Source organism: Cherax quadricarinatus, chromosome 5, assembly GCF_038502225.1.
Source record: "Cherax quadricarinatus isolate ZL_2023a chromosome 5, ASM3850222v1, whole genome shotgun sequence".
NCBI lineage: Eukaryota > Metazoa > Arthropoda > Malacostraca > Decapoda > Parastacidae > Cherax > Cherax quadricarinatus.
This window is the reverse complement of record NC_091296.1, coordinates 21,417,838-21,444,931: the sequence shown is the minus strand read 5'-3', so window position 1 is coordinate 21,444,931 and position 27,094 is coordinate 21,417,838. Positions and strand designations below refer to the sequence as shown.

General features: G+C 39.1%; 1 protein-coding gene across 3 annotated transcripts in view; it reads left to right on the top strand.

The window, feature by feature from the left end:
* The window catches only part of LOC128684799 (USP6 N-terminal-like protein), a 118,906-nt gene extending 93,267 nt beyond the window's left edge, over nt 1–25,639 (top strand). For all 3 annotated transcript variants that reach the window (XM_070101069.1, XM_070101066.1, XM_070101076.1), the window contains one exon: nt 22,029–25,639. In XM_070101069.1, coding sequence (XP_069957170.1) covers nt 22,029–22,951 — 923 coding nt within the window. In that variant the 3' untranslated portion in view covers nt 22,952–25,639. The remainder of the gene's footprint in view (nt 1–22,028) is intronic.
* The last annotated feature ends 1,455 nt before the right edge of the window (nt 25,640–27,094 follow it).

Genomic DNA, 27,094 nt, shown 5'->3' with positions numbered 1-27,094 from the left:
CATTGTTCTCCCTTTCCGCAAACCAGGCACTACGGGACATGAAACCTCCCACTATCGTCCCATTGCTCTTACCAGTGCAGTTTGCAAAGTAATGGAACGCCTAGTAAATAGACGTTTAGTGTGGTATTTAGAGACACACAACAGTCTCTCGACTCGTCAATATGGCTTTCGTAAGGGACGTTCTACCATAGACCCCTTACTACGCTTGGATACGTATGTTCGTAATGCCTTTGCGAATAACCACTCAGTTATTGCCATATTTTTTGACCTTGAGAAGGCATATGACACAACTTGGAGGTATAATATTTTAGCCCAAGCCCACTCCTTAGGCCTTCGAGGCAATCTACCATCCTTCCTTAAGAACTTTTTAACTGACAGGCATTTCCGTGTTCGGGTTAATAATGTGCTCTCCCCGGACTTTATCCAAGCTGAAGGTGTCCCCCAGGGATGTGTTCTGAGCACAACACTTTTTCTCCTTGCTATTAATGATTTGGCCTCTAGTCTTCCATCAAATATTTGGTCATCACTCTATGTTGATGACTTCGCTATTGCCTGTGTAGGCGCTGACTGTCACCTCATTACAGTTTCTCTCCAACATGCAGTCGACCGTGTTTCCAATTGGGCCACCACACGTGGGTTTAAATTTTCCAGCACTAAAACCCACCAAATTACTTTCACTAGACGCTCTGTCATCTCCGATCATCCTTTGTACCTCTATGGCTCCCGTATCCCTGAACGTGATAGTCAAGTTTCTGGGCCTCCTCTTTGATCGTAGGTTATCCTGGAAACCTCACATTACCTCTCTGAAGGCAACTTGTCACAGCCGGCTGAACCTTCTTAAAACCCTTGCTCATCTTTCATGGGGAGCTGATCGTCGAACCCTCCTTCGCCTACATTCCACCCTTATTTTATCGAAACTTGATTATGGTGACCAGATCTATTCAGCGGCATCTCCTGCTACTCTCTCTAGCCTTAACCCCATTCATCACCAAGGATTACATTTATGCCTTGGTGCTTTTCGCTCTTCCCCTGTCGAGAGCCTCTATGCAGAAGCGAACGTTCCATCCTTATCCGATCGCCGTGATGCCCATTGCCTGCGCTACTATGTACGCTCTCATGATCTCCGCAATCCTTCCATTTATAGAATGGTCACTGATATTAGTAGACATTCTTTATTTGTTCGCCGCCCCTGTTTACTCCGTCCCTTCTCTCTTCGCCTTCATTCGCTCTTGTCTTCTCTTCAACTACCACCTTTCTATGTACATGTAGCATCTCACTTTTCCCTACCCCCCTGGGAAGTTCCAGCTGTTCGAGTCTGTTCTTTCTCCCTCCCTTGCTCGAAAGCCCAACTGTCTACGGTCGCTTCCCGCTCTCTTTTTCTTGACCACTTTCACTCTCATTCTCATGCCATTGCTGTGTACACAGATGGCTCTAAGTCTTCTGACGGCGTAGGATTCGCAGCAGTGTTTCCGGACAGCGTCGTTACAAGGGCATTTACTATCTTCGGCTAGTATTTTTACTGCTGAATTATATGCCATCCTTACAGCACTTATCCGTATTGCATCTATGCCTGTGTCATCATTTGTGGTTGTCTCAGACTCCCTTAGTGCTTTACAGGCTATACAAAAATTTGATACACCTCACCCCTTAGTCCTCCGTATCCAACTTTGGCTACGCCGCATCTTTACCAAGCATAAAGATATTGTTTTTTGTTGGGTCCCTGGTCATGTTGACGTACAGGGCAATGAACAGGCAGACACTGCTGCGCGGTCAGCAGTACATGACCTACCAGTTTCTTATAGAGGTATTCCATTTACGGACTATTTTGCTGCAATATCTTCCCACCTTCACACCCGTTGGCAACAACGTTGGTCTACTATGCTCGGCAACAAACTTCAATCTATTAAACCGAGTATAGGTTACTGGCCGTCTTCTTATCACCAGTGTCGAGGTTGGGAGACTACTCTCTCCCGTCTTCGCATTGGCCATACTCGTCTTACTCATGGATATCTCATGGAGAGGCGTCTTGCTCCTCTCTGTGAGAATTGCCAAGCTCCATTATCAGTCAGCCACATTCTGTTGGACTGCCCACTTTATCAACGAGCACGCAGAATTTACCTCTGTCGTCGTCTTCGCTCCGCTGCTCTCTCTTTACCTTCCCTTCTCGCTGATGGACCCACCTTTCATCCGGACTCTCTCATTGACTTTTTGACAACAACTGACTTACTTCACAAATTCTGATACCTTCAGCCCTTTCTACTTCAATCTCTTGCTACCCTCTACCCCCGTACTATCCCCTGCCCCGCTGTTTTCTGTAACCTGCTGATCATCCCCCTCCCTTCTGCCATCCAATTCCCTTGCTTCCTTACCTACCCTGCAGCGCTGTATAGCCCTTGTGGCTTAGCGCTTCTTTTTGATTATAATAATAATAATATATGATGATGAAAGTTTTCCTTTCTTATTTGGGTCTCCTTGCCTCCCTGCCATCCTCCATACAGAGAACCTTTCACAGTGGTGCATCTTGTTCACATGTTTGGTATTGGAATAGAGAGCTTGATAAGAATAGTATAGTTAAATTTCCTTCCAATCATTGTGTAAAATTTTATACAATGGATGAGTGCCTTGTTTTATTTAGAGTTGTTTAAAAATTATTAGTTATGCAATTTCAAGATGGCAAATATATATTAGAGGCAAGCTAAGGCCTGTATGATTCATACTGGTTTAGTGTTTGTTTTTAATATTATAATAAGAAGGCATTCTAAATGCTTTTTTTAAGAAGAAGCATTGGTTTAGCTCTTTATTCTCTTTTTCATGCTATACTTTCAAATATGATTTTAGGTAATTATTTCTCTCTCTCGTATTTCATGTATTATGATAGTAATGTATAACATTAACTATCATAACTGATTTTTTATATTTTTACAATACTTAGTCACTAATGATGGCCACAACAGTAATTCTGCACTGTAGGAAAGTGACCTATATTATGATTGTGCCTATTGATACTGTCAAAAGGCTTTTGATATAGGAGCTATCATCGTCTTCCTTGGATCAAATGAATGTCTGTCATTCCCAAAGTGCTGTATGACCTACTGAGTTAACACTTCCCCATGAGTATAATAATAATAATAATAATAATAATAACAGCTACAACAACAGATAACCTTACTTGGTGAAGAGCTTGACTTAAGAGAGCCGAGTATGTGCTCATGTAACACAGATTTCTTGTAATGACTGCTATCATATGAGGTGTTGTGCGGCAGAAAAGAATAAGCACCAAATTCTAACACTGGAGAAAAACGCAGGCATGGAGGAAATTGGAGATATGAAGCTCATGTTACGACATGTTGCTATGGGGCACTGAGCCTAACTGACAAATTAAGACAATATATGCACATTCCCACAAACAGACAAAACATTCAAGAATCAATTTATTCACTAACCCAGATTTTGGCTGTGGTGGCAATGTTCGTTTCTGCTGCTCAGTGCCTCTTATATATTACATACCTTGATCACAAAGGCTTTTATGAATCCCGAGTCTTACTTGTATGTATAAGTAATTTCAAAACTGGTAATAAGCAGATTTTCAGCTTGCATGTGGAGCTGTACCTAAAATATTGGCCAGATCAACGTAGGGGAAGGAAGGCGGGGTAGGGGTCGACCTCGAAAAGGTTGGAGGGAGGGGGTAAAGGAGGTTTTGTGGGCGAGGGGCTTGGACTTCCAACAAGTGTGCATGAGCATGTTAGATAGGAGTGAATGGAGACAAATGGTATTTGGGACCTGACGATCTGTTGGAGTGTGAACAGGGTAATATTTAGTGAAGGGATTCAGGGAAACCGGTTATTTTATATAGCCGGACTTGAGTCCTGGAAATGGGAAGTACAATGCCTGCACTCTAAAGGAGAGGTTTGGGATAATAGCAGTTTGGAGGGATATGTTGTGTATCTTTATAAGTATATGCTTCTAAACTGTTGTGTTCTGAGCACCTCTGCAAAAACAGTGATTATGTGTGAGTGAGGTGAAAGTGTTGAATGATGATGAGAGTATTTTCTTTTTGGGGATTTTCTTTCTTTTTTGGGTCACCCTGCCTCAGTGGGAGACGGCCGACTTGTTAAAAAAAAAAAAAATAAAAAATAAAATATGACTGCAGGCAGCAACAGCCTGGTTGATCAAGCAGGCAACATTGAAGTCTAGCACCAGGCTGGGCTTTGAGAGTAGAGCTCTTGTAACTGGCCACAGGTATACGAGGTATGTCGGAGTATGTCTGCACCTTCAAGACAGTCCTATTTTGTGTTATCTTTGGATTAGCTTCCACAGTGATTGTACTTGAAGACTCGGTCTCAATGGAGGAAGAAAGAAAGCTAGGTAATGTTGTAGTTAGTAATTAACACAAGTCTTCCAAAACTTTCTCACTAAGATGTTATACTAATCACAGAAATTCTTGTACAGTGCCAATAGGTTTTAAGGAATTAGTTAAATATTGTATTAGGATTTTAGATGCCTTTACTGGGACTTAATGATGATTAACATAGGCAGGATACAGTGACATAATTACCCCTAGTCTGCTTTCATAGTCACTAAACTCTAACAAAAGATTTCAGGGGCTTGAAACTGTTGCCAGTTAATCATAAAACTTTCACACATTCAAGTTTTTTGTTATTGTTGGTGTAAGAGCCTCGGTGAGTTGAGAGGTGAGCCACTGTCTTGGCTAGTCTACTAATTCTTTCACTAAATATAGCAAACCTGCATTAAGGGAGGGATTACTCTGTGCCAAAGTACACACATTATTTTCAGGTTATTAGACTATAGATGTACAATGTATATACACCTACCATCCGACTTACGACCTGCTCGACTTACGACCACTCGACTTACGACTGTGTTTTTTATGCCAAATTTCTGGGAAATAAACAACTATTTGTGTTGTATACAGTGTTTATCCTAAACCTTACAGTATAAAATACAGTACTAACAACATAAAAAGTAAAGTAAAACATGAAATACCAAAATAAAACAATAAAATAAAGTCATTACAAAAATGTTTTGTTGATATTCAGTAGTAAAGTTCGACTTACGACCATTTTGACTTACGACTGGTTTCTCAGAACCGAACTCGGTCGTAAGTCGGATGGTAGGTGTATGTATAAGAGCTACCATATTTTTTTTATATAGGCAACAATACCAAACTAATTAGTATGTAGTATATAAGTTCTTAAAAAATAGCAGTTTAATGCCTAGGCATATGAAAAGCTACTGTGATTAATATAATAGGAAGGGGGGAAAAAGATGCAGTAGGGCTCCACTTTTATGGCAGGTTAGGTTTCAGGTTACCGAGTATTTATCTTAACCATTTGGAGGTCGACAGGTCCTCTTAGAGACTTGTTCTCGGGGTCGGCCAAATTTAAAAAAAAAAAGAAAAAAAATTATTTTTTCTTATGAAAAGATAGAGAATATTTTTCCCGATCATAATGACACCAAAAGTATGAAATTTGATGGAAAACTTAAGGAATTATGCTCTTGCGAAGTTAGCGGTCTCGGCGATGTTTATGCATTGGTGATTTTGCCCACTTTGAGCCCTATTTACGGCCAATTCCAGTGTACTAGTCGACAAAAATCATAACTATTTCGCTAAAACTTCATTTTTTCTATCGAATGAGTACAAGAATCCACCCATTTACCGATTTCAACTATCCAATAAAGTGGTCAGAATTTAGCAATTTTGCCAATTTCACACAAATTTCAAAAGATGCCAATTTCCGAATAGGGTCCAGAATAAACAAGAAAGACATTCCTGGCACTAAAATAACAAGTTCTCTGTTTGTTAGGCACATCCCCAGGCCCCTCTTGTATTTCTTTGGCTTTCCACTTTGAATTTTTATTCTTACAAAAAAAACAAGATTTACTGTTATGCAGACTACTGCATTAGTGTAGAAATGGTATAAATACTATCAGAGCACTTGTGAAAGAATATTAGACTCACCAGTTGATGTGTATTGGACGCTTGGCATGATTTGTTTACTTTTGAACTTTGGTAAAAATCGAACATTTCTGCTACATTGAGCTCAATTTCAAGGTACTTTTCATTGTAAAACCAGTCAAAATCATCTCAATTTCTGTATAAAATGAGACCAAGAAAACTAGAATACAACAATAAATACCATACGAATATACAGTGCAAAGTCGCTGTTTTAATCCAAAAACAAAGTTTTTTTTTTCTCATTACCCATTGTGTGCTGCAGGATTTTTTTTATACTGCCCACACTGACCACATAGACCCATTCTTACATATGTAGGCCTACCAGCTTTCTCTCACTAGATTTGAGGGCGCTAGAATTTAGGCGTACTAGTACATCAAAAATCCTGGGTCGTAAGACGTACTAGTATGTCCGAAACCCCCAAAGGGTTAAAATATTTGTAGTCTTATTGTAGGGTGAGAGGTGAGTAATATTTATTGTAAGGGATCAGGTGTGGTAGGTATGGCCACCCCACCCACACGTAATATACATTTCAAGCGCCCTAGAACAATAAAATGCATATACAATACAATCATTACTTACCTTAAAATATCTGTAGTCTTAATGTAGAGTGAAAAGTGAGTAAACGAACAAGATATAATGAATAAGCGAGAGAGAGAATGGGTAAGAGGCGCAGAGTATGTAAACAAACAGATGAGCGCATCTAGTTATGGTTCATACACGTTCATTTCCATGTTTTTATTCAGGTATAGGGTACACATAAATACAGTTATATAGATTATCATACAGCATATGTTTAGATTACCTAGCATAACCCAAAAAAGTCAGACAGAGTGACTTATTTCCATGTTTGTGAAGCTTACACCATAATACAAACACCTTACATAGTGTTCAAGTTGTCTCCACATTGGTACAGTAGAATAAATAAAGAGCTACACTCCCATTCTCATGTAAAACACCATTTTTAGAAGGAATGACACTCTGAGTGAAAACATATGAAAGGAATAATTTTCTTCAGTAACCCACAATAATTCTATTGTGTACACATATTCTTTGGTGTTGAACTATAGAAAACATTATTCTTTCCAACACTCCAACAAGACGACTGGAAAAAATCTCGTATTTATGTTAATTTATTCTTCTGTGGATGTATTTATCATGTTTGTATGTTACGTAGCATGATTATATTATTTTGATAAAACGTCATAGATGGATTAATGAAAATTTTATATTAACATAATATATGTATATAACATTTAATGCACCTCAGAGCGATTATTATTGCATTTTATTATTATTGTCATTATTAACCCTTTGACTGTCGTGGCCGTATATATACGTCTTACGAGGTACCGTGTTTGACGTATATATACTCATAAATTCTAGCGGCTTCAAATCAAGCAGGAGAAAGCTGGTAGGCCCACATGTGAGAGAATGGGTCTGTGTGATCAGTGTGCACCATATAAAAAAAATCCTGGAGTACGCAGTGCATAATAAGAAAAAAAAAACTCCGACCATTTTTTTTAATTAAAATGCCTACTTTGTGGTCTATTTTCGTATAGTATTTATGGTTGTATTCTCATTTTCTTGGTCTAATTTGATAGAATGGAAAATATATTATAGAAGTAGGGGTGATTTTGATTGATTTTACTATAAAAAGAACCTGGAAATGGAGCTCAAAGTAGGGGAAATGTTTGATTTTTGCCAATGTTCAAAAGTAAACAAATGAAGTCATTGTCCAATAAATGTCCAACTAGCCATTCTAATATGCGGTCATGAATGGGTTGATGTTATTTATACAATTATTACAGTATTGTAGTAGTCTGCATAATAGTAAGTCTTCTATTTTTTGTTTGAATAAAAATTCAAAATAGAAAGCAAGAGTAATATCAGAGGGGCCTGGAGACATGACTGATGAACAAAGAAAATGTTATTTTAGAGCCAGGAATGTCTGCATTGTTCATTCTGGACCTTATTTTGAAATTGTCATATTTTTTAATTTTCGTGAAATTGGCCAAATTGCAAATTTCTGACCACATTATTGGGTAGTTGAAATTGGTAAATGGGCAGTTTCTTGTACTCAATCGATAGAAAAAATGGAGTTCTAAAGAAATAGCTATGAGTTTGGTCGACTGGAACAATGGAATTAGCCGAAAATAGGGCTCAAATTGGGCGATATCGCCGGTTTTTAAATATCGCCGAGGTCGCTAACTTCGCGAGAGCATAATTCCGTCAGTTTTCCATCAAATTTCGTTTTTTTGGTGTCATTACAATCGGGAAAAGATTCTCTATCATTTCATAAGAAAAAATAATTTTTTTCTTTTTGAAATTTTGCAACACCAGGAGACACCTCAGGATTGGGGGTTGCGACAGTCAAAGGGTTAATATGGCATCTTCGAGACTTATAAGATACTCGTAGTGATTTTAATGTATACCTGCATGCCAACACAGGGTGTAAGTTTACTTGGGACAGGTACACATAATTATAATTATCAGAGTATATATAAAATATGAAATAACTTTGAAACATTTGAAATTTTGGAAAGCTAAAGACATAATGGAGAAATGTGATCACGGAGAATGTAAACAAACTGGGTGGCGCACGGTAAGCGTATTAGAAAGTCAGGTGGACGGAGCTGTATGTTGAATTTTGGTCATGAATTGGAAATGTCTGTACTAGAGGAATGCCGTAAGGCGAAACACCGTAAAGCAGGGCCCTACTGTACATAATATTAGATTTAGGTCAGATGACGTTGTAAATGGTGTTCATTTTGCATAACAGTAACATTTTGATGTTTTGTTGGTGTTGAACAACTGGATAACACATTAAATGATGCTTTACAAAGGGCATATATTGCATTGTAGGAAATACCAGTGTTCTGTAGTATTTTATTATTAATAATGAAGGTTAATTCATGTGCATTACTAGTTTTGATTATATTGATGGCAAACCAAATTTCCCATTATCTATTGTTAGTGGAAAATAGATCATTTTAAGTGATTGTGTATAGATATCATGTACAGTTGCATTGGTGAGTTTTTTCAAATTAGCTTTCAGTATCAATTATTTTAAATGTATCTTATTTTTAAATAATAGCTAAATCAGCAGACAACATATGGAGAAGACTTCAACTGTATTTTATTCTAGTTAAATGTTCAGTTTTCTGTTAGGGTTCAGTTAACCGCATTGAAATAATCATCACTTCTAAATACCTCAGTTTTAATAATTTAATCTTACTAGTTGTGACTCAGCTTTTGTTTCTTGATATTGTTTACTGTCAGAATTTCATCATAAGTTATTGAGGTACAGTTATGGTGATCTGGGTATGATCAAGAACAGAAGTAGATGTGTCAGATATAAACATTATTCAGGAAGCTTTAACACCTATGGGTTATTAGTTTAACAAAAATTTATGTTGAACAGCATGTATATGCATCAATGTACTTGACTCATGAAATCATAATAATGTGATTACCAGCTGGCTGAGTGGTTAGTGCGCTGGTCTGTGAGATTCAGGACTCACCTGCCGTTGGTTCAAGCCATCCAGTTTTTTTATTTATCATTGTACAGGCATACTCTGTTAATACGGCACTCACTTTAGAACACTTTGCTAATATCAATCTTTTCAAATATATTTATGTTTATTTTTGGCTTTCTGCAATTTAAAAAAATAATATTTATTATTTTTATTTTTGCATTTTTTTTTTTTAGGCCAAGTGCTGTTGTGCGCTTCATAAATGATAGTGTACACATTTTTAGGCTTTTATATGCAGTGGCAAGTGAAACAGGTAGTAATTATCTTTTAGATACAGTGGAATCTTGGTTTTCGTGATTAATTCATTCCAGAAAGTCTGACGAAAGCCGAACTGTACGAAAACTGAAGCAATATTTCCCATTAAAAATAAATGTAAATCCAGGTAATCCATTCCAGACGCTCAAGAATATTAACAAAAAAATACATTTTATAGAGAATAACTTAGTTTTACATACAGAAAACAATGAGAAGTAAATATAAATGACTAATGAAATGCATAAATGAACATTTAACATCACTTTTATCTTTATTGAAGACTCTTGTTGGTGTATGGAAGATGGCGAGGAGGGGAGAGGGAGGAGGAGAGGTTGTTTGGAAGGGGAATACTCCTTCATAAGGACTTCAGGTATCAAAGCCCTATCTGGGGCTACTTCCCTTCTTTGTCTTTTACTGGCACTAGGACCAGTTTGAGAGTCAGTGAACCCCTGTCACACAAAAAAATTTGTCCAGACAAAGGCATTGTCATTGAACATGTTGCAGACATGGCTTGCAACAGCTCTGTTAGGGTGATATTTTTCCACAAAACTTTGCAACTCATTTCACTTTGCACATGTCCTTAATCACTGAAGAAGGCACATTCTCCACTCTCTCTCCCTCTGAAGCAATTTCCTCACCTGCAGTCTGTTGCTGTTCCAGTTGAAGGTCTTGCAGCTCTTCAGTGGTTAGCTCTTCCCTGTGGTCATCCACCAACTCTTTCACCAAAACATTATCTCTCGCTAACTGTTTTTCATTGATCCACACCAATAACAACAACTCAACATCTTCGATTGTTTGCGATCTCTGTTTTGTTAGCACAAAAAACAATGGATTATTATGAAATGTTATCCGAATGCGTGGGGTAATGTTCACTCAACGAGAAACAATGCCAGACTCAGTCAGAATGCATGGGGCGCTTTGTTTCAGCATGGGCAGGCAGACGCATTTGGTACGGATCATTGTCAACTCTACGAAAACCGAGCGGATGTACGAAAACTGGGACAAAATTTAGATGAAAAAAGTCATCGAAAACTGAATCCTACAAAAACCAGAGCATACAAAAACCGAGGTTCCACTGTATTTGCTTTCAGTGGCAGTCTGGAACCTAACCCACCATATTAGTGAAGTACAGTGGAGCCTCGAATATCGAACTTTCTTCGGTCCAGAAGGCTGTTCGAGTGCCTTTACCGAATGAATTTATTCCCATCAGGAATAATGTAAATTAGATTAGTCCATTTCAGACACTCAAAAATACACTTATAAAAGCACTTACAAAAATACACTTACATAATTGGTCGTGTTGGGAGCAGTTCGATTTTTGAGGTTCCACTGTATGCCTCTACTTATATTATTTTTATAACAATGCTTTAAAAAGTGCAATTTTCTGTAATTAAAATCCTGATATGCTTGGTTAATTTTAACCTCAGATGTGGAGTCAACATACGTGAGTCTATAAAGGATATACATGTTCACCTCGGTAGTAGACGAAAAACTTTTTGGTTCAACTTTTTTTGCTGAAGTCTTCCACGAGAATAACTGATTACAGGCAGGCCCTGCTTTGCAGCATTTTGCTAACACAGTCAGTGGTTTTCAATGATAGTGGATCTTCAGTTGTCGAATTTAATTCATTCTAGTTGCCGGCCTCTTCAAGGGGGGCTCCTTGCATGGTGAAGAGGCTCTTGGTCTGAGGACTTAGACCTTTTGGTCTCCTTCCTCAGACCAAACCTAATTACCCCCCAATCCCCCCTTCCCTATTCCATCCTCCCCATCCCCCCTTTCCCCCCTCCCAACCCTCCCTTTTCCCTGTCTCGTTTGTAGCCTCTGCGGCCCTCCCCTCTGGCATTACAGTTTCTAGGTAGGGGGAAGTGTGCCGGGGTTCATCCCACTCCATAGAGTCCCTATGGTGTGGTTTAGTTTGCTGTGGAATCTGGGTCATCTGAAGGTGCTCTGCTCCCTCCCGGATTTCCAGGAGGTGGGACAGGGTATCCTGCAGGTGACGAGTGTATCTCCGGAGGCTGCCTGTCGGTTCTGGGAGGTGACAGTCGAGGGAGGTGTTTTGTGGCGGGTGTCCGACCGCCCTCTCTTTTGTCCGAGGTGGCTCAGTGGATGTGAGGTTGCTATTCTGGACCGCTGGTTTCCTGGTGTGAAGGGTAGGGTATGGCATGGGTTTCATGCTGCATCTGCACTGCTGGTGGTTTCAAGGTCCTCTTGGATGAAGGGAGGAACTTATGGCCCTTCCATGCCTTCGAGGAACTGTCCCTCCGCTGTCCCTTTATTTTTTTCTTCTTTTTTTTTTCTTAAAATAATAAAGAAGTGCCACCATCATGGAGTGTTTGGTCTGTGACTTTCCCTCCTACTCCCAGGCCCCTTTTTGTTACTGTAACTGGTTTTGACCTGCTTCATTGTTGGAACATTCTCCAGATTTTTCCCATACCCCTGTACTTTCTGCTGGTGACACTTTGTCATCTGCTCCAGGTGCTGAGGCTCTGCCTCAGCCCCTTGAGTCCAGCTTCCCCATATACAGTGTGACGGTTTTCGGATTGCCCACCTACCTCTGGTCTGGCCACTCATGGTCCTACGCCTAAACATTCCAGACCCTTTGCTGACAACGGTCCTTTGGTTTCTGCTCATTCCACCCAGAAACGATCTGTACATGACTCCCACTTCCTTTACGCACCATGTTTACAAGTGCACAGTGGACCAAATTCTTTCCCTTGCAACCGACGTTTCCGACTGATTATCTTTCAGACCACAGTATCAGTAAAGCTCTTTTACGACACGTTGACCAAAATATATCCTTTCACTCTCTTCAGAGCAATATGCACATCATTACTGTTCAGAATGCAAATCAGGCTCATGATCTTTCCCATCTTACTTGCATTGATAACATTCCTATCATAGTTCACAACCATGCTACTCTCAATTCTTGCAGTGATACGGTGGTTTTACCATGTACCATTGTGCAGTGTGATTTTCTGTTTTGCGGTGATGATATTTTAGAGCAATTAGCCCTTCAGGACCTTCCAATTCTCATAGTGGATACATATGTCCTGCCCGCTTGCGGGAGGAGGCATATCACCCGCTTATCCTCTTACTGTCAGGAACTCCCGTCCTTTGAGGTGTAGTCCCTACACCTCAACAGTGTCGAAATTGTTTGTGCTTTGGACATCCAGCTAAATGCTGCAGGTCTGCGGTTGAGTGCCTGGTCTGCTGTGCCGCGGATCATGCCGATACATCTTGCAGTCTTCCCCCCACTTGTCTTAATTGAAGTGAAACTCACCCTTCTTTTTCCCACCGATGTCAGGTCTATCTTAATGAACATGAAATTCATTGCCTTAAGGAGAGCGAAGGCCTTACTTATGCTATGGCTGTCTCTCAGCTCTGCCTTCAAGGGAATCTTGCCCATGTTCTTTATTCTCAAGAAGCTAGGAGCCCTCCAACCTTGGTGGTCCCCCACCTACCAGCTCCTCCGGTGCCATGTCTTCCGGGGTCACCCCTATCTCTAATTCTTTTGCAGTTTTACCCTCTGAAACCCTCTACCTCCTTACCTATTCCTACCTTTACTTCTCGCTCACTAGTTATTCAGTCTGTGAGGCCTCGCATGCCTGCATCTTCTTTGCGCTTATCTGCGAAGTGAAACTTGTCTCCTAAGCCCAAGTATCTTCACATTCCTCCAGTGCTTACAATTCCCCAACAGTTTTCCTTTTCTTGATCACTTCCGGTCGCGTGCTCATGCCGTCGCTGTTCATACAGATGATTCTAAATGTTCTGATGGTGTTGGGTTTGCGGTGGTGTTCCCTAACCATGTCGTTCGAGGTCATTTGTTAGATTCAGCTAGTATTTTTACCACTGAGTTGTATGCCATCCTCATAGCGCTTCTCCGTATTACATGTCTCCTTCGACGTTTGTGATCATTTCAGATTCCCTCAGTTATTTACAAGCCATTAAAGAATTTGATTCCCCTCATCCATTGGTCCTTAATATTCATCTATGGTTGCACCATGTGGCTAGCAAGAACAAGACGTCGTTTTCTGTTGGGTCCCTCTACATGTTGATGTGCAGGGCAGTGAACAGGCGGATGCTGTTGTGCAGTCAGCAGTACATGATTTTCCGGTTTCCTATGGAGGTATATTCCATTCAGGGATTATTTTAGTCATCTCTGCCCGTCTTCGTGGCTGTTGGCAACAACGGTGGTCGAACATGCACAATAACAAATTGCACTCTATTAAATCATGTTTAGGTTTGTGGCCATCTTCTTACCACCATTACCATACTCACCTAATTGTGGTTGCCTTTTCACTGGTCGCTACTAGGTCCTCTCCCTGCCTCCACTACATCACTTGCCAGACTATTTCACTTCCTGACAACTCTGTGACTGAAGAAATACTTCCTAACATCCCTTTGACTCATCTGAGTCTTCAACTTTCAATTGTGATCCCTTGTGTCTGTGTCCCCTCTCTGGAACATCCTGTCTCTGTCCACCTTATCTATTCCTTGCAGTATTTTATATGTTGTTATCATGTCATCCCTAACCCTCCTGTCCTTCAGTGTCGTCAGGTCGATTTTCCTAAACTTTTCTTCATAGGATATTTCTCTTATCTCTGGAACTAGCCTTGTTGCAAACCTTTGCATTTTCTCCAATTTCTTGACGTGCTTGACCAGATGTGGGTTCCAAACTGGTGCTGCATACTTCAGTATGTGCTGTACATACACGGTGTACAGAGTCTTGAATGATTCCTTACTGTGGTATTGGAACACTATTCTCAGGTTTGCCAGGCGCTCATATGCTGCAGCAGTTATCTGATTGATGTGTGTTTCCGGAGACGTGCTTGGTGTTATACTCACCCCAAAATCTTTCTCCTTGAGTGAGGTTTGCAGTCTTTGGCCGCCCAGCCTATACTCTGTCTGCGGTCTTCCTTGCCCTTCTCCAGTCTTCATGACTGCATTTGGCGGGGTTAAATTCGAGGAACCAGTTGCTGGACCACTTGTCTAGCCTGTCTGGGTCTGTTTGTAGTCCTGCTTGATCCTCATCGGATTTAATTCTCCTCATTAACTTCACATCATCTGCAAACAGGAACACTTCTGAGTCTATCCTTTTCATCATGTCATTCACATATACCAAAAATAGCACTGGTCCTAGGAGTGACCCCTATGGGACCCCACTCGTCACAGGCGCCCACTGTGATACTTCGTCACGTACCATGTTGCCTCTCTGTCCGGTATTCTCTGATCCATTGCAGTGCCCTTCCTGTTAAACGTGCCTGATCCTCTAGGTTCTGCAATAATCTTTTGTGAGAAACTGTGTTGAAGGCCTTCTTGCTGTCCAAGAAAATGCAGTCAACCCACCCCTCTCTCTTGTGTCTTCTGTTACCTTGTCATAAAACTCCAGTAGGTTTGTGACACAGAATTTGCCTTCCATGGATCCGTGCTGGTTGTCGTTTATAATCTTGTTCCGTTCCAGGTGCTCCACCACTCTCCTCTTGATAATGTTCTCCATGACTTTGCATACTATACATGTCAGTGACACTGGTCAATAGTTTAGTGCCTTGTTTCTGTCTCCTTTCTTAAAAATGGAGACTACAGTTGCTGTCTTGCATACCTCAGGTAATTGCCCAGTTTCAAGGGATGTGTTGAAAATTGTGGTTAGTGGCACACACAGTGTGTCTGCTCCCTCTCAAAGGACCCACGGAGAGATGTTGTCTGGTCCCACCACCTTTGAGGTATCAGGGTCACTTAGGAGCTTCTTCACCTCCTCCTCAGTTGTGTGCACTTCATCCAACACTTGTTGGTATATCCTTTGTTGGTGTATCCCTTTGTTTTCTCTTCCTAGAGTCCTTTCTGTCTCCATTGTAAATACTTCTTTAAACTTCGTGTTGAGCTCCTCACATACTTTTTGGTCATTTCTTGTGAGCTCCCCACCTTCTTTCCTCAGCTTGATTACCTGGTCCTTGATTGTTGTCTTCCTCCTGATGTGGCTATACAGCAGTTTTGGGTCAGACTTGATTTTCGATGCTATGTTGCTTTCGTACTGTCACTGGGCCTCCCTCCTTATCTCTGCATACTCGTTTCTGACTCTTTGACTAATCTCTTTATTTTCCTGGGTCCTTTGCCTTCTGTACTTTTTCCATTCTCTAGTGCACTTAATTTTTGCCTCCCTACACCTTCGAGTAAACCAAGGGCTCATTCTGGTCTTCCCATTATTTCTGTTGTGTTTGGGAACAAACCTTTCCTCTGCCTCCTTGCATTTTGTTGTTACATAGTCCATCATTTTGTTTACTGACCTCCCTACCAATTCTCTTTCCCACTGAACCTCCTGCAGGAAGTTCCTCATACCTGTGTAGTCTCCCCTTTTGTAGTTTGGCTTTTCCCATTCTACTCCTGTTACCCTCTCCATTTGTAACTACTATGTATTCATAGCTCAGAACCATGCAATCACTAGGTCCAAGGGGCCTTTCATGTGTGATATCCTCAATATTGGAGCTACTCAGGGTGAATACGAGGTCCAGTCTTGCTGGTTCATCCTCCCCTCTCTCTGGTAGTGTCCCTAACATGTTGATGCATGAGGTTTTCCAGTACCACATCCATCATTTTGGCTCTCCATGTTTCAGGACCCCCATGTGGGCACCGTACTCGGGAGACTGTGCCCTTCTGTCTCCACATTGGCCATACTTGCCTTACCCATGGGTATTTCATGGAACGACACCCTATTCCTGTCTGAGTTTTTTTGGGTCCCTATTTTGGTTCTTCACTTTCATGTGGATTGCCCAGTATACCAATGAGCTCGCAGGATTTACCTCCAATGATGCCGCCACCCTACTGCTCTTACCTCATCTTCCTTTCTTGCAGATGGCCCTGCCTTTGACTTACAATCACTTTTCGGCTTTTTGTCAGCAACTGCTTTACTGTATGAACTTTGACACAGCCCCTAGCGTTCCTTCCAGCCCTTTTCTTTCATCACCTCTGATCCCCTCTCCACCTAGCTGTTTATAGCCCCGGCACTGTTTTCTGCCCCGCAACACTGCATGACCCTTGTCAGTTTAGCACTTTCTTTGATTATAATAATTATTATTATTATAGTCCTGGCACTATTTTCTGCCCCGCAGCACTGAGTGACCCTTGTCGGTTTAGCGCTTTCTTTGATTATAATAGTACTACTTTCCATATTTACATGGAAATCCAGCAGTAAAGCTTATTGTGTGTGTAACTCAAAATATTTTATAAGGGTTGAGAATTTGTGTGTGTAGTGACTGAAAGCAGAGTGAGGTGGGTGTTGATAAACAATATTACTGGTTACCTGGAGTATACCTGGAGGGTGTTCCAGGGGTCAACACCCCTGCAGAGTAGTACGTGACCAGGCCTCACAGTAGGTCAAGCCCTGATCAACTAGGCTGTTACTGTTGGCCATGCACAATCCAACATACAAACCACAGCCCTTGTATTATTTTGAACATCTGTATCAAGACAGCTATTGAATGAATGATGGTGAATGTTTCCTTCCTTGGGTCCTCCTACCTTAATGAGAGATGGCCAATGTAAAAAAAAAATTATACTAGTTTGAAGTGGAAATTACTGTGGTGGATGTTGAATCCTACCTCTCATGGCTTCCAGAGTGATGTGTTTACTTAAGATGTAATTCTGTAATTATATATCTTTTTTGTGAAGGGTTAATTTAACCATGGAGAATGCCATCTCCCCATACCAATGGTTCCATCTCAGGTTATTATGATTTTAGTGCACCTGTATGACAACTGTAGACAGCAGGCATTCCCTAGAAAAGACAAGAGCTAAAAATCTATGGAAGGTGCAAATATTTGTGACATTTAAGTATATAGAGGTATTGGTTATTCCTGTGTGGTTTATCGAACCCTTCACATACAGTTTTTCAGGCTTCAAAGTATAGTAATTTTTTTATAGTAATTTTTTTTTGTCTTGAACATGTGAAAGCATGATGTATAGTAAACAAAATTCCTATCAGTATGTTGTAGTTTTATAACTAATTTTATTTATAATTTTGCATTGTACGATACTTATGTATGCATGCCTGTAAACTTTTGGAGTAATGAAGTGATACATAGTACTTTACAATTTTATTTATCTTTAACATTATAATATGAGTAATTTTTCTGTATTTTTAGACATACATTTATTTTGTATGTTCGAGTTTGTGTTACATGTATAAACTCATTGAACAACATATAACACAGTAGATTCTTATAAGATGCTTAGGATTTGTTTATGTAAATTGTCATGAAGAGTAAACATAGTAGGCATATAATGTGTGAAAATAAGTTTACCAGTGATGCACTAATAATGTGCCAGACAGTGTATGCAGTGGCACTTTAGGTGGGAGCATTATATTTTACTTTTTATTGATCTGCAAAATACTCTTGATACTGTTGACTACTTTTTTTTTAACTGAAATTCCACATACTTAGTGATCACACACACACAACTGGTATGCTTCCAGCCTTACCTCAATAATGGACCCTTCTGTGTAAACATAAATGATACTTCATCAGCTAAACTGCTAATGAATATAGATGTCCTATAAGGCAGTATCTTGGGACCTCTTTAATGTCAGTACCTGGATAACCAGCAAACTCTTCATTATAAAGAAGACTGTCTAGTACATTATTTTTGGGAATAAGCCATATCTCCAACTAAATATTAAAATAAATGATACCAGATTTGAAAGAAAATATAAAGGAAAATTTCTAGGTTTACTCTTGGACAAGAAATTGAAATTCAGTTCTCATACCCAGTACATAACTGAAAAAGGTATTTAAAAACAATATGCTTTCCAAAATCTGCTACTGTGGTCTGCAAACTGTATTACTAATCCAGTGCTTCTCACATATTTCATGCTAAGGATATACCATCAATTAACAAAAGACAGTTATCAAAACTATTACAAACTCAGATTGTAGGCAACACACAATCCCCTTGATCACATGTCCAAACCTTCTTAATATAAATGTCATTGATATATTCTACTGTTCGCTCCACATTTGGAGCACTGACCTGAAATGCTGACCTTGATGTAAATGACTTCCTTGAGAGCGTATAAATGAGCCTTTATGCATTTAATAAATGTTCAGTTACACTTATAATGAAAATATACTATTCAAATGTGATTTTTATGGAGTCCATAATGAAATAGAACTTCATATACAATAGCCACTTTAAAATAGCATTTAGATTTTTTTTTTTAACACATCGGCCATCTCCCACCGAGGCATATATGATGACAAAATGGTGAAAAACTATTCATTTATGTTACAACAAAATTTGAATATGTAGTTTGGGCAGTGTCTACAAATAAAAAACAAAAAACACATTGACAAGGTAGGAAATGTCTAAAGTGGAACTAAAATATGTGAGGTGGAATATGTCATCTTTGAATATGTCATCTTTGTTTGATATCAGGAATAAAGTTAACATGGCCGCATTTAAGATTATTAAATTATTTGAAAACATTAACAAGGAAGACTTCCTAACCCATTCAACTTGCTAAATAAGAGATCATAACTTTAAACTGAAGATTAAAAGCTGTTGAAAACAACTAGAAAGTTTTTCTTCACAGTTCAGTGAAACAATGGAATGGTTTACAAGAGGTGGTAGTAAACGCTACCACCGGAAACTTAAAAAATCATGATGAAGGAGACCATGAGCTTTGCTCTGCTTCTGTAGCCACAAACATATAATAATAATATACAGTGGACCCCCGCTTTACGATCAGCTCCCAATGCGACCAATTATGTAAGTGCGTTTGTACGTGTATGTTTGGGGGTCTGAAATGGACTAATCTAATTCACAATATTCCTTATGGGAACAAATTCGTTCAGAAATAATATCGTAAACCGGGGGTCCACTGTATTTATTTACATGTACATGGTATACAGGCCTAGCTGACATCAATGACATAATATTACAGTTCTATATAGAAAGCTGCTTGTTATGCAGAGCATGTCAGGGAAATTAGGTCAGTTTTGTCCCAGGATGAGATCCACACCAGTCGACTAACTCCCAGGTACCCATTTTACTGATGGGTGAACATAGACAACTGGTGTAAAGAAGCACTCCCAGTGTTTCTACCTTTTGATATACCTTTGAGGAGTTTTGAGAGTTTCACTACTCGGAGCCTGGCCATGGGCCAGGCTTGTCTGGTGCTTGCTTGGTCAACCAGGCTGTTGCTGCTGGAAGCCTGCTGCCCTGGATATCCATCACAGCCTGGTTGATCTGGCACCTGGTGAAGATACTTCCCTCGCTGGGAATTGAACCCAGACTTGTGCCATATGAAGCGAGAGCTTTAGCCACCAGGCCACGGGGCACAGTAATCACAAATGATCTCATAAGGAAAAGATGAATGTAATTATACATTCTAGATTTTAGAAAGATTTGAGATGTGGCACTGCATAACACTTACAGGTTTAGTGTTCCCACATGACTATACTATAATAAGAAGTGTTTCTCCCTACCACCACCACCACCACCATCACCACCAACAGTGAGAACTAGAGACCATAATTGAAAAGAATAAAACAGTGCTGAAGGAACAATACAAAATATTTGTTTACACTTAATGCTATTTTTTCCTCAACAAACCGACTGTATCCCACCAAGGCAGGGTGGCCCAAAAAGAAAAACGAAAGTTTCACTTTTTAAATGTAGTAATTTATACAAGAGAAGGGGTTACTAACCCCTTGCCCCCGGCATTTTAGTCGCCTCTTACAACACGCATGGCTTATGGAGGAAGAATTCTGTTCCATTTCCCCATGGAGATTAGATGAAATGAACAAGAACAGGAAATAGAAAAAAAATAGCAGAAAGCCAAGAGGGGTGTGTATATATATATGCTTGTACACGTATGTGTACTGTGACCTAAGTGTAAGTAGAAGTAGCAAGACATACCTGAAATCTTGAATGTTTATGAGACAGAAAAGAAAGACACCAGCAATCCTACCATCATGTAAAACAATTACAGGCTTTCATTTTACACTCACTTGACAGGACGGTAGTACCTCCCTGGGTGGTTGCTGTTTACTAATCCACTACCTATAATGCTATGATTATTAAAGTAAATTTCATGAGTGAACACTAAACTCGTTAGGTCATACAGGGCCTGGGGAATGAGAGGTAATCAGATTTGATCCAAGGAAAAGGATATTTTCAATTCTTTGGATCAAAAACCCTTCACCAGCATTGAGGCACCTCCCTTGAAGGTTCACACAAACACAGTGGTGCTGTTGAATGTGGAGATGAGAGCATTTTTTTTTTTTTTTTTTTTTTTAACAGAGGCGGAGTTGGTAATCAACACTGACATGAATATTCGTTTTGTTTTGGCCATGTCAAGGAACCAAAGGCACCACTAAAAGTGTGGGTTCCGTTGATGCCAAGGTTTGCCATGCCAGAGGGATGGCTATGGCTGAGAGGCGTCAGAGCTTCCTGTGTATTAGTTGTAGTGCAGGCACTTGTAAAGCTCAGTCTCAGGACTGGAAATTGGGCCTGTCCATGGAACTGTGAAATAAATCTTGGTTGATTAAAGTTTATAGCCTGTTGACTACACAGAGTAACAAAGGCAACATGTAACCTGTTCACCACAAGAAGATAATTTAATCCTTATAATAGGGATTAAACTCTCAGCATATATGCATTGACATACACTGCTTGGTGTATATAACCTAGAACGGCTTGCTGTACTTTATGTATGTATACCCACATTATAAGTAAAACTGGAGGTTCACACTTGTCTCATCTAGGTGGTCTTTATTGAGTAGTGTATTGCAATTTTTAAAAGACATGCTTCATTTTTTGCCATGCCTTCTACAAGGCCTCTAGTAGTTCCTTGTGTGATTTTCTCAACTATTTTGCACACAAGAACACCCATTAACTGGACTCTGGTTGGTGAGGAATGATAACATGGTACCAGAATGCTAGAAAGCTTTCCTTGAAGTGATATAACAATGAAATGAGATACAAGGGAAGGTAGTAAATGTTGTAAACATGAAATTATAAAAAAAATACATATAGCAGTAGGTTTAGCACTGATGATAGAATGATAAATTAAATACTGGATAATACACAAAGCATAGCTGTGCTGCTGTAGTTATAAATAGGTACACTAATCAGAAACAGGTAATTATACAACACAGACACAGTAATGAATGTATGGTTTAAGGTTACTCTTTAGGATTTTATTAATGTAATTTTAATTATTGTGTGTATATAAAAATTTTTTATAATATGATGGGTGTGACTGCAGGGTCAAGGTATTCACTGGAGTGCAGCATTGATGAAGTCAGCAGTCTTGGTGGTGTCGGAGGTTCCAGAGCCTCCCTTGCCAACACGTCTCTTACATCTGCTGCAGATCTATCCACGCTCTCATCAGTTACCTTGGCTAGACGTGGTGATATCGATGCAGCTTCCATACAATCCGGCCGTTCACTTATCTCTCCTGACACCCGCTCTGTACAGTCAGTGCGATCACCAAGATCTCCAACAGAACTGTTTAGGCATTCTAATAGTCAATCACCATCACAGTCACTACCATATCAAACAAACGGTTATGTACATAGTGATACACGATCAATACAGAGCGAAAGTGAGGTTGTGCACAATGGAATATTGGGCAGTCCATCCCATAGCCCTTCCACTCCACGACCATCCTGTTTGTCAGTCAGTCAGACTACTTTACAGGATAAAGAGGCTTTGCTATCTGAGCCAGCCACACCTAAAGCTACAGAAACACCAGATACTGTGAGAATCTTTGTACCATACTCAGGGAATACAGAAACAGTAACCCCTAAAACTCAAGTCTCAAAGTCTCCTGTTGAGGAACTAAAGTTTATTACCACTAGTTCTAAGGATCCTAACAAGATTATGATTCACGTTGATGCAGATGACACACTCTCTTCCCCAAGAGATCATTCCTCAACCCCAAACAGCTCTCCAAGAGATTTTTCTAATTCACTGGACCGTACAACTTTGCATAACTACTCTTCATCTTTGGACATGTCCTCCCAGGATCTCTCTACCACACTTCAAGACTTCAGTTTTACACAGGACTTTGTGCCACAGGCCAGAACTTACTCTGCATCTTTCTCTCCAGCATTACCAAGGCTGGAGACATCGCGGTCACGGCCCATCACTCTTGACAGTCCAGAGTACAATGAGGGGCTGCTATAAGTACAAGTTCAGTGTTAGGGCACTTTGCACTCAGAGCTTGGTTATTAATATATGTATATACATAGTGGTATATTGGAATAATATTCACATATTCAGTTCATATGAGAGGTAAACACTTTAAATGTAAAATGGCAAAATGAATTATCAAGTTTTAAATTGTATTATTATTTTGAGTCACAATGTGTACAGACAGATGGTTATGCCCAGAGCAAAGAGAAGTCCAAGTCATGTTAAGCATTGTTGGTTGGTGTATGAGCATTGAGCTCATTATTAGTAAGTGTACTTAATAGAATTGGTGTTTCTAGATGCAAGTGTCGGTCCCATTAATTACAGAGCCAATTCTAGGATATTTTTGTATGACTCCTAGTCTTCCTTATTTTCTCTTTCCCTTGGTGATTGGCCAGTAGCTACTGGAGAGCTAAAGCATAGAATCATCTTCCCCCCGACTGCCTAAACCATGATGCTACCGCTGAAGAAATCATCATTGTTATATTGTCACTATAGTTGATATCAGCTGTATCAATCAAGGTTCAGAAATCTTCTTATTTTTATAGATCTGCTGTTTGAGAGTTATTAAATACTATTTGTCTTGTTTTTGAGCATGAATCATGAACATCTTTATTTTGCCAAACCAGCAACATTCCAAATGTGATGTGAAATATAACATGCAGTAGTAATATAGCATACCTTATCTTTCAGGCTCTTACCTTTTATTTATCCAGTCAGTCAGAGAATGTTGGTTACCATGTGCAGTGGTACATTATAATAGATTAACATTATTTGTATTAGAAGAATTTGGGTTAGAAGAGTACTGTTCTTCAAGTGCGAATCATTTGATTTTGTGCTGTAATTTATGTAAAAAAGAAGCATTGACTGATTGGATATTTTGTGTATTAGCAGTGCCAGTGTGCAATAATTCCACCTGTTGAGGGATCAAAACACTAACCTATATGGCCCAGATAAAGGGAGGCCAGAAAATGCTCATCCCTAGGCTTCTTTGTCTCAATTAGTATTTATTTGTAGGATTTTTTGTTACAGAGATAGTGGTGTGAATGAAGATCTGAGTATTTGTATATATGTTTAATTAAAAAGAACACAGATTTCAGATGAAAGTCTTTGTGCAGGAGTGGTGAAGTCTGGTGCCTGTGAATTTTTTAAAATCTGTATGTGCTGCAGTCTTGATAATTTACCATAACAAATATTTGTAATACCCATGATGTTTTCCGATTGAGAGATCAGCAGTTGTCTTGTATCTTGTTTTGTATACAATATCCACTTATTGTAAGTGATTTTTCATATTTCATTTATTTTTTAATTTATTTTCAATCAGTATTATTACTAACTTATTGCATTCCCTTATTATGCAAAAAGTAATTTTAAGTGGCACATTATAGAATAAACATGTATCATATTGTATAATTAGATAATTGGGCTGTATTTTTTACTTGCTGGTAATATAATCTGAATAACATACATAATTTGATATTTCCTGGCTTTTTACCCAATACTCAGATGTCATAGATATGTAAGCATTATACTGTACTATGCTGCATTATTGTGATAAGCCAGAAAATATTTAGATAAGTGATAGCTCATGCCTAACTAAAGTTGGACAGGCGGGACCCTTAAATTAGAGGACTCTCAAGAGGTAGATTACTCATCTAAATGTTGATGGATAGAATGCTGCAGTAATGTTTAAGAATTTCTCATCAGTCCTTATAATTGCTGATTTTCAAAAATTAATATGCATGTCAAGTTTTTACCTGATATACTTTTATCCTGTACTGTACATTACTCAAAAAACTTCACAGTTTCAGCACCAATAACGACTGATTGTGAAACTTCGACTTGAGCCTTAAAATATGTATCTCTCCAAGAGTTGATTTCATTGATTCACAAAGTAATAAATGACCGAGAATTTTGTCTAGTGTCAGATATTCATCTCAATAGTCTTGTAAATGGCAATAGAATTATTGTATGTTTGATTATCTGCATTATGGCCAATTACCATATGTGATATACATGGTATGCGAGTTGATGCAATACGTAGTGTTGAAATCATAAAGAATTATTTTAACATTGTCAGACAGTAGCAGAAAAAGCTAATGAACCTGGGTCATTTATATAATTTGACTTAATCTTGCTTTGGCAATGAGGCAGACCAGATGGATTAGAAGAATGCTGAATGTAGTTGATATTTACAGAAGACAAAATATTATCATTCATGACATGATAGATACTCAAGCTTGAGACTCGTGTATTAAATTCACATATTCAGAAATCCTTGAAAATTCCCATTCTTAGGAACTTCAGTTATTTTTAGAGAATAATCTCACCAAAAGACATTAGTGAATGAGGCAGCTGAACTTCTTAGTGGTCAACTACAGTTACACAAGAGAAAATTATTGCAATTTTAGAATTATAAATTGTTTGCCTGTACAGTGCTGTATTAATATTTTACAATATACTTTCTCTTATATTTCATTATCTTTCATATTTATCAGTACTGATTTTAATTTTCCTTATTATTAATTTGAATCTGGGTTGTACATGCCTGTCATTTGCTGGTCATATTAGTAAGCTAATATAATGTCTATCTTATATTCTGTATCATAAAATTTGTTATTATGTTTACTGTATATAATTGATTTAAGAGTCTCAAAAGTCAATATTAAATATTTTTTAAAATTTAGTTTTTTATTTATTTTAGTTACATATTAGATATTTTATCTAAGATAATCTTTTCATTGTGTTGTAATGTGTTAGACATAGAAATAATTAATTCTCCTTTGTAGTGTCACAAAGACAAATGTGCAGGGAATGTATGAGAGATGTAGCTGATTTTTATACACTACAGTATTTAGACTGCCTACACAGCCTCTCTTAATTCAGATAAGTGACACTTGTTTATTTAAGCAAGCTTTCTTAATCAATAGAGGTAATCCTGTCCACATTTTCCATAACAAACATATATTTTTCCACGTTGATATTCCTTTCTATGTTGGGCTCTGATGACTCACTAGAAAACAGCTAGCCCACAATCACACAGCTGATAACTTCTAAAAGAGTACCAATGGACTAATTCTACTGCTCAGCTTAGTATGCCTTTTTTTGCCCCTGTTTTCTGTCTCTAACTGCTCTACAGACCAGAGTCAGTCATGGATTGCTATCAGGATAACTTCACTCATGTACTGCTAGATACACTGCAGTTTACATATACTTATTTCACTCATGAGGTAAAGCTGACTACATTTATTTTAATAGCACCAGGTGGTTCTCCTGTTAGCAAAATCTGTAACTGTTGTTCATGCCATTTTGAAGCTGGTGGAAGGATATGCATTCATTTTGCCTGGGATACAAAATGCACAGCATCTGTGGAGATCTCTCATTCATAGATATGGCATCTTTCTATGATAAAGATTTTCATCAGACAGTGAAAGACTTGGCTTCTATGGATATCAAGGGGCACCATTCCAAAGGTTGTCTTATTTGACTATGTTCTCTCCAGGGCTTGTTCCCAAATCTGCACACTGCCATAACAACATACTGGAGTGAGAGATATGGGAGGAAGTGTAAATTAAACCCAGTGAGGAGCAGGGGTGTGGTGGGGACAATAAGGGAACACTGTATCAACATCTGGGGTTCCAGACTTTTCAACATGTTACTAGAAGCTATCAGAAACACTGCTGGAACAAGTGTAGAAGCCTTCAAGAGGAAACTAGACAAGTATCTTCACCAGGTGCCAGATCAGCCAGGCTGTGTTGGATATGTGGGGCAGCGGGCCTTCAGCAGCAACAGCCTGGTTGACCAGGCAAGCACCAGACGAGCCTGGCCCATGGCCGGGCTCAGAGTAGATAAACTCTCGAAACTCTTCAAAGGTATATCAGAGGTAAAGGTATATCTCTGTATGTGGCTTGTTAAGGATATGAATGTTGTTGGCATCCCTTTACAAACATTCCTAACATCTTTCGTCCTGCATCCTTGAGGGGTTTGGGCAAAGACAATATTCCGTGGATACAGATCTTTGTCCAAACATTGGAAGTTCTTTTGCTTGGTTCTATTGATTGAACAGCAAACATTGTTGCCAACCCTGTGGGGAGAACCATGGTGATGTTTGACAGCTACATACTTCCTGCAATGGCT